This window comes from Diachasmimorpha longicaudata, chromosome 4 (assembly GCF_034640455.1).
Source record: "Diachasmimorpha longicaudata isolate KC_UGA_2023 chromosome 4, iyDiaLong2, whole genome shotgun sequence".
NCBI lineage: Eukaryota > Metazoa > Arthropoda > Insecta > Hymenoptera > Braconidae > Diachasmimorpha > Diachasmimorpha longicaudata.
This window is the reverse complement of record NC_087228.1, coordinates 1,774,679-1,789,682: the sequence shown is the minus strand read 5'-3', so window position 1 is coordinate 1,789,682 and position 15,004 is coordinate 1,774,679. Positions and strand designations below refer to the sequence as shown.

At 43.5% G+C, this 15,004-nt stretch overlaps 3 protein-coding genes across 3 annotated transcripts; 2 read left to right on the top strand and 1 right to left on the bottom strand.

The window, feature by feature from the left end:
• Window positions 1-456: 456 nt before the first annotated feature.
• LOC135161246 (uncharacterized) lies at window positions 457-11,301 on the top strand. Its single transcript, XM_064118650.1, has 2 exons — window positions 457-873; window positions 9,101-11,301. Exon 2 carries the CDS (start codon window positions 9,123-9,125, stop codon window positions 11,178-11,180), a length of 2,058 nt encoding a protein of 685 aa, XP_063974720.1. The 5' UTR covers window positions 457-873; window positions 9,101-9,122; the 3' UTR covers window positions 11,181-11,301.
• Window positions 8,479-8,997, top strand: LOC135161460 (ribonuclease H1-like). Its single transcript, XM_064119038.1, has one exon. It carries the CDS (start codon window positions 8,479-8,481, stop codon window positions 8,995-8,997), a length of 519 nt encoding a protein of 172 aa, XP_063975108.1.
• Window positions 11,302-11,329: 28 nt separating the features above from the next.
• Window positions 11,330-13,162, bottom strand: LOC135161247 (DNA-dependent metalloprotease SPRTN-like). The gene is made up of 2 exons (XM_064118651.1): window positions 11,701-13,162; window positions 11,330-11,610 (listed from the first exon to the last, which is right to left on the bottom strand). The coding sequence occupies exons 1-2, from the start codon at window positions 12,335-12,337 to the stop codon at window positions 11,606-11,608; spliced, it is 642 nt and encodes a 213-aa protein (XP_063974721.1). The 5' UTR covers window positions 12,338-13,162; the 3' UTR covers window positions 11,330-11,605.
• Window positions 13,163-15,004: the final 1,842 nt, after the last annotated feature.

Below are 15,004 nucleotides of genomic sequence, written 5' to 3'. Positions count from 1 at the left end.
GGCTGGCGCCATTGGATTCGTGAGACGATTTCCGAGTTTCCTACGGGTCCGGGAATTGTCTAAAATCAATTTTTTTAGTTTTTCGTGTGATATCCAAAACCCATTATCAATAACTTCTCCCGCATTCCCCATAGATACTAACCGACAGGAAATACATTCCTCAAATAATAAACACCACGTCCACCAAAAATCGGTTTCACCATTTCGGCAAGTGCATTCACCCCAACAAAAAGTATGACACATACCAGAGCATTGAACTCCACCGCGGAAATCATGCACCGTCAAAACTGCTGACTGCCAAAACCGCTGACTTGACAGGTCGATCCCCTCTAAGAATTGGTAGTGGGAAAACCACGCCATAATTTCCACCAATTAGAAATCAATTCGTGTAACCACCACGAACCGATCCGCTCCCCAAAATCAAAAATCGAAATTAGTCTAGAAGCAACCGTCGGAGCGATAGTTTGACTTGGTGGAAATTACTTTCCGGAATCGATCTGTCTCTTTCGGGCCTCCCATACTATAATTCGCGATAGAGTCGATATAGTGCGCGGTAATCTATTTCACCATAATAAATAGCTAAACGGCCGGAAGTGTACAGGGATACTGAATCCTTTAATCGAAAGTAGGAGTGTTTCTTGCAATTTTAAGAGGACCAATTAATCAGTTTCCGTGGTTGTGGACATTCTCAAAAACTTATCCAAAAACATTGTGCATTAATTATAAGCGAGTGGGTGAACGTGGCATGAATAAGAAGTATTCATGATAGGATCAGAGGCCATTCTGATTCTGGTGAAGAAAGACGATTGTGTCACCGAAGGATCCACACATCCCCAATACATAAGGGATAGTATACATTTACACACTTGAACTGTGAGTCTAATAAAAATAATTATATTCTTCTCCAATTCCAAATTAATTGGCTAATCCACTCTCTAAGAACCTATTCGGGGATAAATATTTTACCGTTATTACTTTCTTGTCAAATAAAATTTACATAAAATTCTAGATAGGAATTAATTATTGTTAATTGTAATTCAAAAAGGTTCGTAATAGAGAATATCATTCTTGAGAATAAAATCTACTCGGAATCATTTGATTATTCCAGATTCCTTTATTCCCCTTCCCACCTTTTCATTTAGATTAATAACATAATTAAGGTAAGAGCGAAAAAACTAAACCTAGCGTCGTCCAAACAAAATCTCAAATATAAAAATACTTAGCTTCATTCCATATTTTCAATTTAGCTATTCCATATTTTTATATCAAAATTTCTAGTTCTTGTTTTCCGCAAATAACCCAATTACCTAACAGTTGTCCTCCGACGCTGACAACGTCTCCGGACATAACAGCTAGAATTTCATGGCGCAGTCGGTAGGACCGTTCTAGGCTTCCTTTCACTCTTACCGCCAAATTTATAATAAAGAATTTTCCTCAGATATCGAATAAATTCGGTTTCCTTTTCAACTCATTCATTAAATTTGTTTTGAGATCGACTCCTTCCTACCTAGAGTAGGAATTCTTTTATTCCTTTCTGAACAAGCTCGGCTAATTCTATCGGAAAATTCATTCCTCTATTTTTCTCCTGAAATCTAAGCAATCCATATTTTCAGCATCAAATGAAATAATTTCAAAAGTTTTAAAGAAGGAGGTAGCCTAAATTCTATTCGAGATTTTGCTATCACAAGCAAATTTTTATTTACTTATTTTTATTTATTTTTGACCTCCTTCAAAACGATTTTTCAATGGCTAATAGTTCCGTCAATATCACCTATACAGGTGATTCAAATGCCACAGGGCTTGTTGGGAACCATGAAGATTATATTAAAGCAAGAGATATCGCTAGTAGTATACCAATTTTTTCCGGTACCTCCCAACACGCTTCCCTAGATGAATTTGAATATGCTGTTAGAGCAAATCTATCATCGATTCCTACTGAAAATGGTAGAAAAGAGGAGTACATTCTTCAGATATTGAAACGCCTCCTACCCCCCGCTAAGTTCGCCGTATCGAACAAAACCCTGAACTCCGTTGAAGACATCCTCAAAATCCTTGTCAAACGATTCCGAGGTCAATACGGTTTCACTTATTACGTTAACCAAGTCCGTGGTCTATGCAAATACGCAAACGAACCCCTAGAATGCTTCTTAGAAAGATTGGCAGCTTTGGTTCAATTTGGGTTGCGAACACTCGAAGGTGAAACAGAGAATAAGAGAGGTGTTCTGGAAGAATACCTGAACAATGAGGCTCTGGCCAGGTTTAAAGAGTATGCAACACCTGGAGTTAAGGATACGATACGTCGGCAGAAATGTAAAAAAATTGATGATGTATTGAGGGTACTCGATTCAGAAGAGTTCCGACCGAGTATGACCTTGCCTGCACCTGAGATACAAGACCAAAACCAATACCGGTACGTGACGGAGTATCCTTCAGTTGGGATACACAATGATATGTGGGCGAATGAATCAACACCGCAGTCATTCAAGGCGTATCCTCAAGCACAAACGTCAAGTCCTCGATATGCAGTCCCTCAGCATCACCAGGGACGTTATGGCAACACTCCATCTTTTACACCAACACCCAGTAGAGGCTATGGAAACCCAGGATTTCAAGTCAACTATGATGGGAGAAATCAGCCAGTCAACAAGGATCTGGTAGCTTCGCTGCTGCAAGACTATCTGCCTCCGAGACGTCCGCCCGGACCGTCAAGGGGATCAGCGAACTCAGAACCATTTTCATCCAGGGGTCCATTTTCACCACCTCGCCTCAACGGGGGTAACGCTATCGCCATGGCAGGAGGATCAGAGGACAACCCGGCTCTCCAAGAGCTACTCCAACAGCTCGAGCGACAACAGTCCAATGAAGATTTAGCCGATGGAGCCTCAGCTGAACTCAGTCTTCACCAATTAGCTGCAATCTTGACTGGATCTTCGCAACCACCGAAAGAGCCTGTTCCTAAGAGGGAGCAGAGGAGTGAGCGACGAAACGATGACCTGGCTGAAATAAAGCAGCTCCTCCAAACTCTAGTATTGAAGATGAACCAACCGCCCGCCATACCCAATCGAACACGAGATAATTCTCGAGAACGGGGTCGGACAGATTATCACCAGAGATCTGGGGGAAATCAAAACCCACAAGTCCTGAACTCCACTGTGACACCTGGACTTCCCATCCAGGCTTTAAACGAGTATCTGACTCGTCAAGCGGGTGCGATGACGAGCGACCAGGGTCAGAACCAATACCATACCCTGACGAGCACCCACCGCAACCACCAATAAAGGAGATGGTCCTGTGTGGCCCCAAGCGAGGTCCCCATATTCGGATTCAGGGTCCATACCTGACCAACGATGGGATCAGTGCCCTGGTGGACACGGGGGCTTCCATAAATCTTATAGCCATTCAGTCGTTACAACCAGAGGTCATCGTGGATATAAGAGAGACGTGTAAAATTGTGGGGCTCTCCAATGATGTTATGGAATCGTTGGGGACTGTCATGCTACCCCTTCACCCAAAGGTGAAAATTAAATTCCACGTCATACCTCACCAACCTGGCGGATATGGAGCAATTGTTGGTGACGATATGCTGAACAAGCTGAAGGCGCATCTATCTTTTAGCACACGAACCATAACATTCAACATATCTCCGTTAAAACCTCTGCATATGTGTGTCCCGAGTTGTCCCACAAGAAAAGAGTGCAGGATATCTCTGACCGGGGGTGGACCCAGAATCAACTTACGAGTTAAAAACTTAGTGGGGAACTCACACCAATTCCTGATAGACACCGGAGCGGAGATAAATCTCATCGAGCGACGCGCAATTAAACCTGGTGCCAAGATCGAACCTCCAATCGTGAGGTATTTAACGGGGGTAACAGAAGATGCATTGCCAACGTGTGGTTTGATTCGCCTCAGAATCCTAGGAGCGGAGGTCCCCTTTCACATAATTGATGGCGAATTACCAGTGCAAGGATCCGGACTTCTCGGCCTAGAATTTCTGATTCAGGAAAAGGTAGACATCCGGTATCTTCAGAGGACCATCACTACCGAGAGAAGACCGAATCTACCCATTCATTGGTTCGATTACCACCGACCATACGGACCTAAGATAATTCCTGCCAGAACGCGGATGGTCATAGGAATCCCAATACAAAACTCAGACTTAGAAGTTGGATACCTACCCAAGGTCGATACACCTCAGGGAATATATCTAGGCCGAAGTGCAGTGACCGTCACAAATGGAATAGCCTGTGCAGTAGCCATTAATACCACCGAAGACCCCATCGAACTCAACATTCCCCCACAACGGATAGAACCCTTTGATGAGGAAATTTACTGCCCTGGAACCGACGTCACAGTTTGCAATATGGCAATATCCTCAGAAGAAAATGAAAGTTTACACCAAAGAGCAGCTGACATTGTTCGAGCGTTACCTGAACAAGAGCTCAAACTCTTTGAGAGGAAGAAAGTGATCGACTTGATTAAAACATTTGATGATGTCTTTCACCTCCCGGGAGATCAACTAGGGAAAGCTAGACACTTCAAATGCAAAATCCGTACAATAGACAACAAGGCTATCCATAAAAGGCAATATAAATTCCCTAAACAACACAAGGATGAGATCAGGACTCAATGCAAGACACTGGAAGAGCAAGGTATCATACGGCCGTCTGTCTCCCCCTACAATTCTCCACTTTGGATTGTCCCCAAAAAAGCGGACTCCAGAGGACGGAAACGATGGAGGATGGTGATCGATTTTCGGGCTTTGAACCAGAAAACCATCGGAGACTCTTACCCACTGCCTGACATCTCGGAAATCTTATCACAGCTTGGAGGAGCGAAATATTTCAGCGTTTTCGATCTTGCAAGTGGTTTTCACCAGATCGAGATGGATGAAGCAGACAGCGAAAAGACCGCTTTCACGGGTCCCGACGGACATTATGAATACGCCAGAATGCCGTTTGGCTTACAAAATTCCCCACCGATCTTCCAGAGGATGATGGACCAGACTCTCGCAGGTTTGAAGGGCACGGAGCTTTATGTGTATCTGGACGATATTGTTGTCTACTCCAGAACATTTGAAGAACACACCCATAGGCTTCACAACCTGTTTGAATGCCTTCGAGACAAGGGACTTACCCTCCAACCTGACAAATGCAAATTCTTCATGAAAGAGGTAGCCTATTTAGGACATATCATTGATGAGGAGGGGATTCATCCTGATCCCTCCAAGGTTAGAGCTCTAGTGGAAATGCCCAAACCAATCAATCAACACGGGATTCGGAGATTCCTAGGTTTCAGCAATTACTATCGTAGATTCGTTAAGGACTATGCTGAAAAATCGGAACCTCTGACCCGGCTACTGAAGAAGGACTGCCAATACCATTGGAGAACGGAACACGATGAAGCCTTCAATTTCCTAAAACATGCCCTTACTGAAGATTCCCTGCTGTACCATCCAGATATGAACGAACCTTTCATAGTGCACGTATCGAGCACGGAAAAGGGACTAGGGGCAATACTGAGCCAAAAAGACGAAGAAGGGGATGAACACCCGATCCTCTATGCATCCAGAACCTTGCGAGGAGCTGAAAGTCGCTACACATCTGCAGAGAGAGACTGCCTAGCTGTGGTATACGCTCTAGGGCAGTTCAAACCTTACATTTATGGAGTGCCTTTCACCATTATCACGAATAGTCCAGCCCTCAATTGGCTGCGAGATTCCAGCAATCCCACCTCCAGACAAGTTAAATGGAAAACATATTTGAACGATTTCGACTTTGAGGTGGAAATAAAGAAGCAGAAGAAGGCACAACTGGCCGATGCATTTGCCGAGAACCCATTGGAGGACGACCAGCCTGATGAAACTGTGCTTATTGTTTGTCTACCGGCAACCAATGCATCACGTCCAACCCTTAAACCATCAAGAACAGTGGGAAATCCCAATCTACGGGTTCGTTTCAAATCGCAGCCTGAGGTCATCCAAACACCAGTCCCTGGTAGTTCAGTTGCAGAACGAATTAAAACAAGGCGAATGACCGACCTCGCCACGGGCAGGAGAGAACCTATCTCTTATCGAGATAGTCGTCAGTATCAGTCCGCGCTAAAAAAAAAAATAAATCCGAGTGGCAGCGCTACGCCAGAAAAGACTCCGGAAAACCTCGATACCGATGCCACAACAGTCACACCAAGTTCAGCGGAAATAGGGAACAAGTCAATAGTCGAAAGCACAACACCAACCCCCTCTGCCCCAGGAAGCCCGGAATCAGGAAGGGATAGCACGGAAACGATTCACCTTGACAAGGAAAAGGAATACTCCAACTCTGACACCCCAATCCCGAAAGAGAATGATTCCGAAGACACAGAAGACTCCCGAGGGTCCACCGAGAGACCTGATGAAATGAACATCTCTCTGGAAGGAGAACCAATGGAGGAGGACGTGTTTGAAGAAAGAGAGCAACTGGACGGCCTGAATCAAGGAATAATTGAATCAGAATCTTTAATGGAAGAACAGGACGATGACCCTGAAGAACCATCAGAAGCTGAGATAAGTAGGCTCAAGGGCTTACAGCTATTCGAAAAATTCCTAGAAAAAGCTGAAGAGTCACAAAATGAAAGTCTACCAGAGTGGGACTATTACCAACCACCCCCTCTATACCAGCTGAAAAGAGCAAATCTGAGCCCAGGTTTCCTCGACGAGCTGAACGCTTCTACCCAGCTGTTCGACCAGAAGATAGCAGATCTCGAAGAGCGATCGAAACCCTTGATCAATTTGTCCGATGAGTTCGAGGAGGACGACACAGCGTCACCGGGGGTGAAGGTTAAATCCACAAAGCTTTCCCATCTAATAGCAGAGCAATTAGAGCCCTCACTCATCACACCGTCCCCCTTTTCCTCTCAGGGTACCTCCCGAGAACAAGTGAAGACGGACATCATAAAAGACGATAAGCTCAGCATTCCCCACGATGAGTCCTATCAAGCTGCACCCAACATTCACGAAACAAGAGATGGACTTACGTTCTCGAAAGGAAACCTTGCACATTTTCTGGCCGCGGATGCAGAGCCAACTAAACAGAACACAAAACTTCTCAGAGATCTGAACCTCATAAATTTAGAGCATATCAAAAAGCTTAAGCCTCTACCAGGTCAGGTAATAGTCACCAAATGTGGAAAATTCTACACGTTCACACTAATAGTGAAGCAATGGCACTTTGAGAAAGTCAAGAACAAAAACCTCAAACTCTGTTTGAAGAATCTACACCAGGCCTTGATAAAATACCAAACAACAACGGTTAAAATGGTAAATCAGGGAGACGAAATCGATGAAGACATCCGCATTCGATTCTTCTTAGAAAGGGAATTCCACGAACAACCGATCGACATAACCCTGTGCCATGGAACCATTGGAATGCCACCGGTAGCCCTGAGACAGGAAATCATCAAGGAATGTCATGAAACTCTGCCAGCCGGCCATAAAGGGATCGTCAAAACATTCCACCGAATTAGAGAACGATTTTACTGGCCAGGAATGAAGCAAGAGGTTGAAAGGTTCATCAAGAAATGCAGAACCTGTCAACTGGAAAAGATACGACGCGTAAAATTCCGACAACCAATGCTGATCACGGAAACACCGAGTGAATGCTTCGAGAGAATCTCGATTGATACCGTTGGTCCACTCCCAACGACCTCGAAAGGGCACAATCACATCCTTACGATCCAGGATAATTTTGCCAAGCATTGTGTTGCCGTACCCCTTAAAGATATCAAAGCCCATACCATCGCACATGCTATAGCAACCAAGTACGTAGCACAATATGGTTGCCCGAAGATCATTCTCTCCGACAAAGGCACAAGTTTCCTCAGCAAGCTTTTCGCTCAGTTAAGCAAAATCATGAGGTTCCACCACATCACTACTTCAGGTTATCGGCCACAATCCAATGGAGCTTTAGAGAGAAGCCATCATTCCCTTGTAGAATATCTTAAGGCATACACCAACGAGTTCAACGAGTGGGATGAACTGCTACCCTTTGCTATGTTGTCGTACAACACCACGGTTCATAGCGCAACAAATTTTACCCCTTTTGAATTATTATACGGCAAACCAGCCAGGATACCCTCCAATCTTAATGAGACAGACCAGGGGAAGGAAACCTACTCGGACTACATGATTGAGCTGATTACTAAATTAGAAAGAATCCATGAAATCGCCTACCTACATCTTCAGGAATCGAAATTCAACTCAAAAAGGATTTATGATCTAAAAGCAAGACCTTTAGAGTTAAAAATCGGCCAGTTCGTGTATGCCGAGAAAGAACCAAAAACCGGAAAATTGGATCAAGCTTATACTGGGCCCTATGAAATTGTAGACATCACCGCAAAAGGGAATGTATATCTTGAGACAGAAGATGGGCACAGGTTCATGAAACATCCCAACAAGCTGAAACCATGCGAAGAAGATTAGGAAAAGAAAAAAAAAAAAATATGACAATATCAATCTCTGGTTACAGGAACATGCCCCCGAGAGAAATCCAGATTCAAAAGAAAACTTGGATCACGGCCTATATCGATGGTTCATGCTCATACAATGGCACCACCAACGCCATAGCTGGAGTAGGGGTCTGGTTTGGAGACAGACACCCCCTGAATACCTATCAGACCCTGAAAGAAGAAAGAGCCACCAATATCACGGCGGAAACCGCAGCGGCCATAGAAGCTTGCAGAATATGCATCAGGCATGACATAAAACGAGTCAAATTAATAACCGATTCTAAATACCTGATCGACTGCATGACCAAGCATTTGCCCAAATGGAAGCTGAATGGTTGGCTCAATGCAAAGAGCAAACCAGTCGTCAACCAGAAATTATTGAAGGAATTAGATACCCTGACTCAACAACTAGAGGTCCAATTTGAATATACACCTGGGCATAAAGGAATCTATGGAAACGAAAGAGCTGATGAACTAGCTAAAGCAGGATCAAAAATCTACGCATCCACCTAATGCGAAGCAAAGCTGTCAATAAAAGAAAAAAAAAAAAAACACAACACAAACCTCAATAGACAAACATATAGATTTGTGACCCCAATTTTTCCAACCCTTTCAGATCCATCATAACCGGGCCCAAGATGACCAGCATCCCATTGATCGTAATAATCGGGAGTATAAGTTTCCTGGTGAGAATAGCCATAACGGAACGGCTCTATCGAAAAGATCCCCTTGCATATAATCCGGGAATCTACTATGAGAAAATCGATCAAATAAGGAGAATAAACCGGAACTGGCGACTAATGTTGACCATCGATCTAGAAGGCTTATCAGGTCAACCTTTACCCGGACAGATTATGATCGAGAAACATTACAAAGACTGTGCTGCTCACCAAGAACCACGGAATTGCCGACAAGCCCTAGGACTAGACAAAATGAATGACCTCGCAAAGGAGCTTCGATATATCCAAGAACATGGACAACAGGTTTTACAATCCAACCCAGCGCACATGCGAGCACCATCCCGAACAGCCAGGGCGCCGTTCTTCGGCTTTATCGGAACAATTGCCAGAAAAGTTTTCGGAACAATGGACTATAACGACCACGAACATATTACTAAAGAAATTAATCGATTATACCAAGACCAACGCCAAATAACACATCTGATTGAAAATTCCACACACCTGATTCAGGCTGAGATAAACTCGATGAAAATGATTAATAACAAGAACATTTTAAGGATGAGACAAGCGGAGGAACAACTGGACCGGCTGACCAACAAATCAAATAACATGATTACACACATCAACTCTCTGGAATACCTGCAACATTTGACACAAATAGCAAATGAAGCAGAGTATGGCGCCCGGAAATATCTAGAAACTACTCACAAAGTGGTGCAAGCAGTTGAGGAAGCAAAACATGGGAAACTAAATCCAATGCTAATAAACAACGAACAAATTAAAAACGCCGCCCAAGAAATAGAAAAGGCTGCAGAGGATAGTCTCTTCCCCATCAACAAAGAGAAACTGGACATAAACCTTTTAGCCCAGATAAGCAAGATGGAAACAGGACACAGCAAAAGAAAATTTCTAGTTATTCTGAATATACCCCTACTAGCAAGAGAATCAATGGATCTATTCAAAATCATATCATGCAAAGTTCCACAAACTGTGCAAAGAAACAAAACAGTTGCAGCATATATCCAACCAGAAAAGGAATACATCATGACCTCCAAAATCAGTCCAAAATTCGCCCTCACTGACGAAAGCTACTTGAGAACCTGTATCCCCCTAGAAAACTGCCTTGCTTGCCCCAAAGGATTGCCAATGCAAAAACCGGGAGCAACCCCGAGTTGCGAGTATCAACTCCTCACCAACGCCGATTTAAACCCAACACCAAAAGCATACCAAAATTGCAACATACGTCTGAGCAACAACTTGAACACCCAATGGACAAAATTAACCCACAGTGAAGGATGGTTATACTCAGCCATACAACCAGAAAGGCTAGAGATAACATGCCAGGGACTGGAAGTCGAATCGACCATCATCAATGGAACAGGAATCCTTCACCTCAACAACAGATGCTCGGCAGAAACAAAGACCATCATATTGGAAGGGACCGGCCTCATCGAGTCCCAACTACCAACAATTCATGGCATACCCATCACCATGAATATCACCGAAATGGCTCCTAGTCTGAGTGACGCACCAAAGAAGATGGGTATGCTTACCCAAGTTGAACATCATGCCATCCCAGATATCGATAACACCAAAATGTTCGATGAATCTATGCAGCAGACCATTGACGCAGCAAAGAAAATAGGCCTACACCACCAAGAAGAATACACACACCGCATATTCACAGCCGCAAACTGTAGTATCACAGGTATTCTCTCCGTGGTCACCATCATCGCAGGAATTGTGGCATACACAAGAGGGTGGAGTATATTACCGCTGCTAAGCTACTGCTGCCGCAGAAACAGGATAAAAACCACCAGAGAACAACAATGCAAAAACCAGAAACGACCAGCCATTGAACGATTCGAGGAGGTACCAATGGCCACTATCAGCATGCCCGCCGTAAGAATAGCCCCCGCGCTACCAGCACTCCCACCACCAATCCGAAAAGAGAACCAGGAGACCTCCCCACCAGAATCACCTCAACGGACAGGCGTAACTATCAGCTACATCTAATAAAACATCAGAATAAATGAAGTAACAATAATAGTATCAAAGGCAATAACAATCAAAAACAACCAAAAAAAAAAAAAAAAAAAAAAAAAAAAAAAAAAAAAAAAAAAAAAAAAACACGTGTGTAAGAGGAAATCCATAGCCACTGACAAAACCATTTATTTTTCAGAAAATAATTATAATAATATGATCAAACACTCGTGGTATATCCAAACACATCCAAAACTCGTAGTAAGCAACAGAAACACTCCGAAATCGGGGATAGAGTCTCCATAAACATCGTCAATACTGGGCCGACTTTCGGCCGACAGTCCCAAAAATGCCTCCATTCGATGCATAAGATCCTCACACTGCTATGGCCTGCTGTCCCAGAAATAGTAGAAGAATCCCTCATCCCCAATCACCCTTCCAAACCTCAGACCACCCGATCAAGCTAAAACCGCGAAAAAGAACAGGGATTGTGAAACAAAACAAAAAAAAAAAAAAAGAAAAATGAAGTAAAAACAGCAAAAGAACATCTTACCTGCCAAACCAAAAGTACCCCCACATCTCCTCCGATGACTCTCATACCAAGGATAAAAATCATCCGGTCCTGGTGGGCGAGTTAAGACGCGTGACACCTTCTTCCGACACTTGTTACAGATAAAAACCTTATCCAGATTTAAAATCCGTAGCCTATCCCAAGAAACGTCACTTTCATCCATCAGATCACATCCCAGCAGCTTGTTTATCCGGGACACCTCCCTCATAAAAATCGGTCCATGCCCAGAGTTCTCGTTCCTATCCGCGCCAGTGTTATCCAAAAACGCATGGATCATCTCATGAAAGAGGGCGCGAACTAACACTGACCTACATAATCCCGCAGAGAACATGAACTCTTGCAAATAAATTATCTTCGTCGTAAAATCCGTATAACCGAAACAGTCCTTCTTTCGGTTAGATCGAAGATAGGTGAATCCACGCACCCCACCTCCAAAAAACTGCTTATTCAAAACTCCACTCAACCTAAAAATATCAGGATTCTCTCCCAAAACCATATCGACATATGGCAAAAGACCAAGAGACACTTTCACCCCATCAGGTCCAGGTTGATCACACCGCGACAACAAAACTCTCAACTCCCGAGGAGCATTTCGAATACGACGGCCTTTCGAAGGCATATTAACACTCCTACCACGAGAAAAGACAGCAGCAGACTGATCTAAGAGTACCCAAAGAACTGTCACAGAAACTCATTACACCGGATGCACCATGCCAATCTGCAGAAATCTGATCGCAATCCCCGACCGAACGAGACGAAACAAACAGTACCCACGATCCGAACAATCGCTGACAAGAGATAAACAGGAAACCCAATAGATCAAGTTACACCCGACTATGTGAAATTGCAGACACTTCTCAAAATCAATTCCAACCCAGTGCAATAATGATTCCGAGCGGGGGCTGTGATATCCAAAACCCATTATCAATAACTTCTCCCGCATTCCCCATAGATACTAACCGACAGGAAATACATTCCTCAAATAATAAACACCACGTCCACCAAAAATCGGTTTCACCATTTCGGCAAGTGCATTCACCCCAACAAAAAGTATGACACATACCAGAGCATTGAACTCCACCGCGGAAATCATGCACCGTCAAAACTGCTGACTGCCAAAACCGCTGACTTGACAGGTCGATCCCCTCTAAGAATTGGTAGTGGGAAAACCACGCCATAATTTCCACCAATTAGAAATCAATTCGTGTAACCACCACGAACCGATCCGCTCCCCAAAATCAAAAATCGAAATTAGTCTAGAAGCAACCGTCGGAGCGATAGTTTGACTTGGTGGAAATTACTTTCCGGAATCGATCTGTCTCTTTCGGGCCTCCCATACTATAATTCGCGATAGAGTCGATATAGTGCGCGGTAATCTATTTCACCATAATAAATAGCTAAACGGCCGGAAGTGTACAGGGATACTGAATCCTTTAATCGAAAGTAGGAGTGTTTCTTGCAATTTTAAGAGGACCAATTAATCAGTTTCCGTGGTTGTGGACATTCTCAAAAACTTATCCAAAAACATTGTGCATTAATTATAAGCGAGTGGGTGAACGTGGCATGAATAAGAAGTATTCATGATAGGATCAGAGGCCATTCTGATTCTGGTGAAGAAAGACGATTGTGTCACCGAAGGATCCACACATCCCCAATACATAAGGGATAGTATACATTTACACACTTGAACTGTGAGTCTAATAAAAATAATTATATTCTTCTCCAATTCCAAATTAATTGGCTAATCCACTCTCTAAGAACCTATTCGGGGATAAATATTTTACCGTTATTACTTTCTTGTCAAATAAAATTTACATAAAATTCTAGATAGGAATTAATTATTGTTAATTGTAATTCAAAAAGGTTCGTAATAGAGAATATCATTCTTGAGAATAAAATCTACTCGGAATCATTTGATTATTCCAGATTCCTTTATTCCCCTTCCCACCTTTTCATTTAGATTAATAACATAATTAAGGTAAGAGCGAAAAAACTAAACCTAGCGTCGTCCAAACAAAATCTCAAATATAAAAATACTTAGCTTCATTCCATATTTTCAATTTAGCTATTCCATATTTTTATATCAAAATTTCTAGTTCTTGTTTTCCGCAAATAACCCAATTACCTAACAGTTGTCCTCCGACGCTGACAACGTCTCCGGACATAACATTCGCGTTTTTCTCGGCTCCTGGGCCTCCTAGAGCAAAACGGGCCCGGATTTGGGCTCATACCGTTTTTCGCCCATATCTTTGGAAATATCATAGCTAGGACAATTTAGCTAGCGCCATTGGATTCGTAAGACGATTTCCGATTTTTCTATGGGTCCGGGAATTTTCTAAAGTCGATTTTTGTATTTTTTCGCGTTTTTCTCGGCTCCTGGGCCTCCTAGAGCAAAACGGGCCCGGATTTGGGCTCATACCGTTTTTCGCCCATATCTTGGGAAATATCATAGCTAGGACAATTTGGCGGGCGCCATTGCATTCGTGAGTCGATTTCCGATTTCTCTACGGCTCCGGGAATTTTCTAAAGTCGATTTTTTTGTTTTTTCGCGTTTTTCTCGGCGCCTGGGCCACCCAGAGCTAAAGGGGCCCGGATTTGGGCTCGTAGCGTTTTTCGCCCATATCTTTGGAAATATCATAGCTAGGACAATTTGGCTGGCGCCCTTGGATTCGTGAGACGATTTCCGATTTTTCTACGGCTCCGGGAATTTTCTAAAGTTGATTTTTTTTGTTTTTCGCGTTTTTCTCGGCTCCTGGGTCTCCTAGAGCAAAACGGGGCCTGATTTGGACTCATACCGTTTTTCGTCCGTATCTTTGGAAATACCATAGCTAGGACAATTTGGCTGGCGCCATTGGATTCGTGAGACGATTTCCGATTTTTCTAGGGGTCCGGGAATTGTCTTAAGTCGATTTTTTTAGTTTTTCGCGTTTTTCTCGGCTCCTGGGCCTCCTAGAGCAAAACGGGCCCGGATTAGGGCTCATACCGTTTTTCGCCCATATCTTTGGAAATATCATAGCTAGGACAATTTGGCTAGCGCCATTGGATTCGTAAGACGATTTCCGATTTTTCTATGGGTCCGGGAATTTTCTAAAGTCGATTTTTTTATTTTTTTGCGTTTTTCTCGGCTCCTGGGCCTCCTAGAGCAAAACGGGCCCGGATTTGGGATCACACCGTTTTTCGTCAGTCAGTCTGATTCTTCTGCCCATGCGCATCATTCCGATGGCTCTGCGCATGCGCATCAGTCCGATTCTTCTGCTGCTGCGCATCAATACCACTCCTCTGCGCC

Excerpts from the sequence above, each read along its gene's own strand:
- LOC135161460 (XM_064119038.1), top strand. The coding sequence starts at position 8,479 with ATGACAATATCAATCTCTGGTTACAGGAACATGCCCCCGAGAGAAATC.
- LOC135161246 (XM_064118650.1), top strand. The coding sequence starts at position 9,123 with ATGACCAGCATCCCATTGATCGTAATAATCGGGAGTATAAGTTTCCTG.
- LOC135161247 (XM_064118651.1), bottom strand. The coding sequence starts at position 12,337 with ATGCCTTCGAAAGGCCGTCGTATTCGAAATGCTCCTCGGGAGTTGAGA.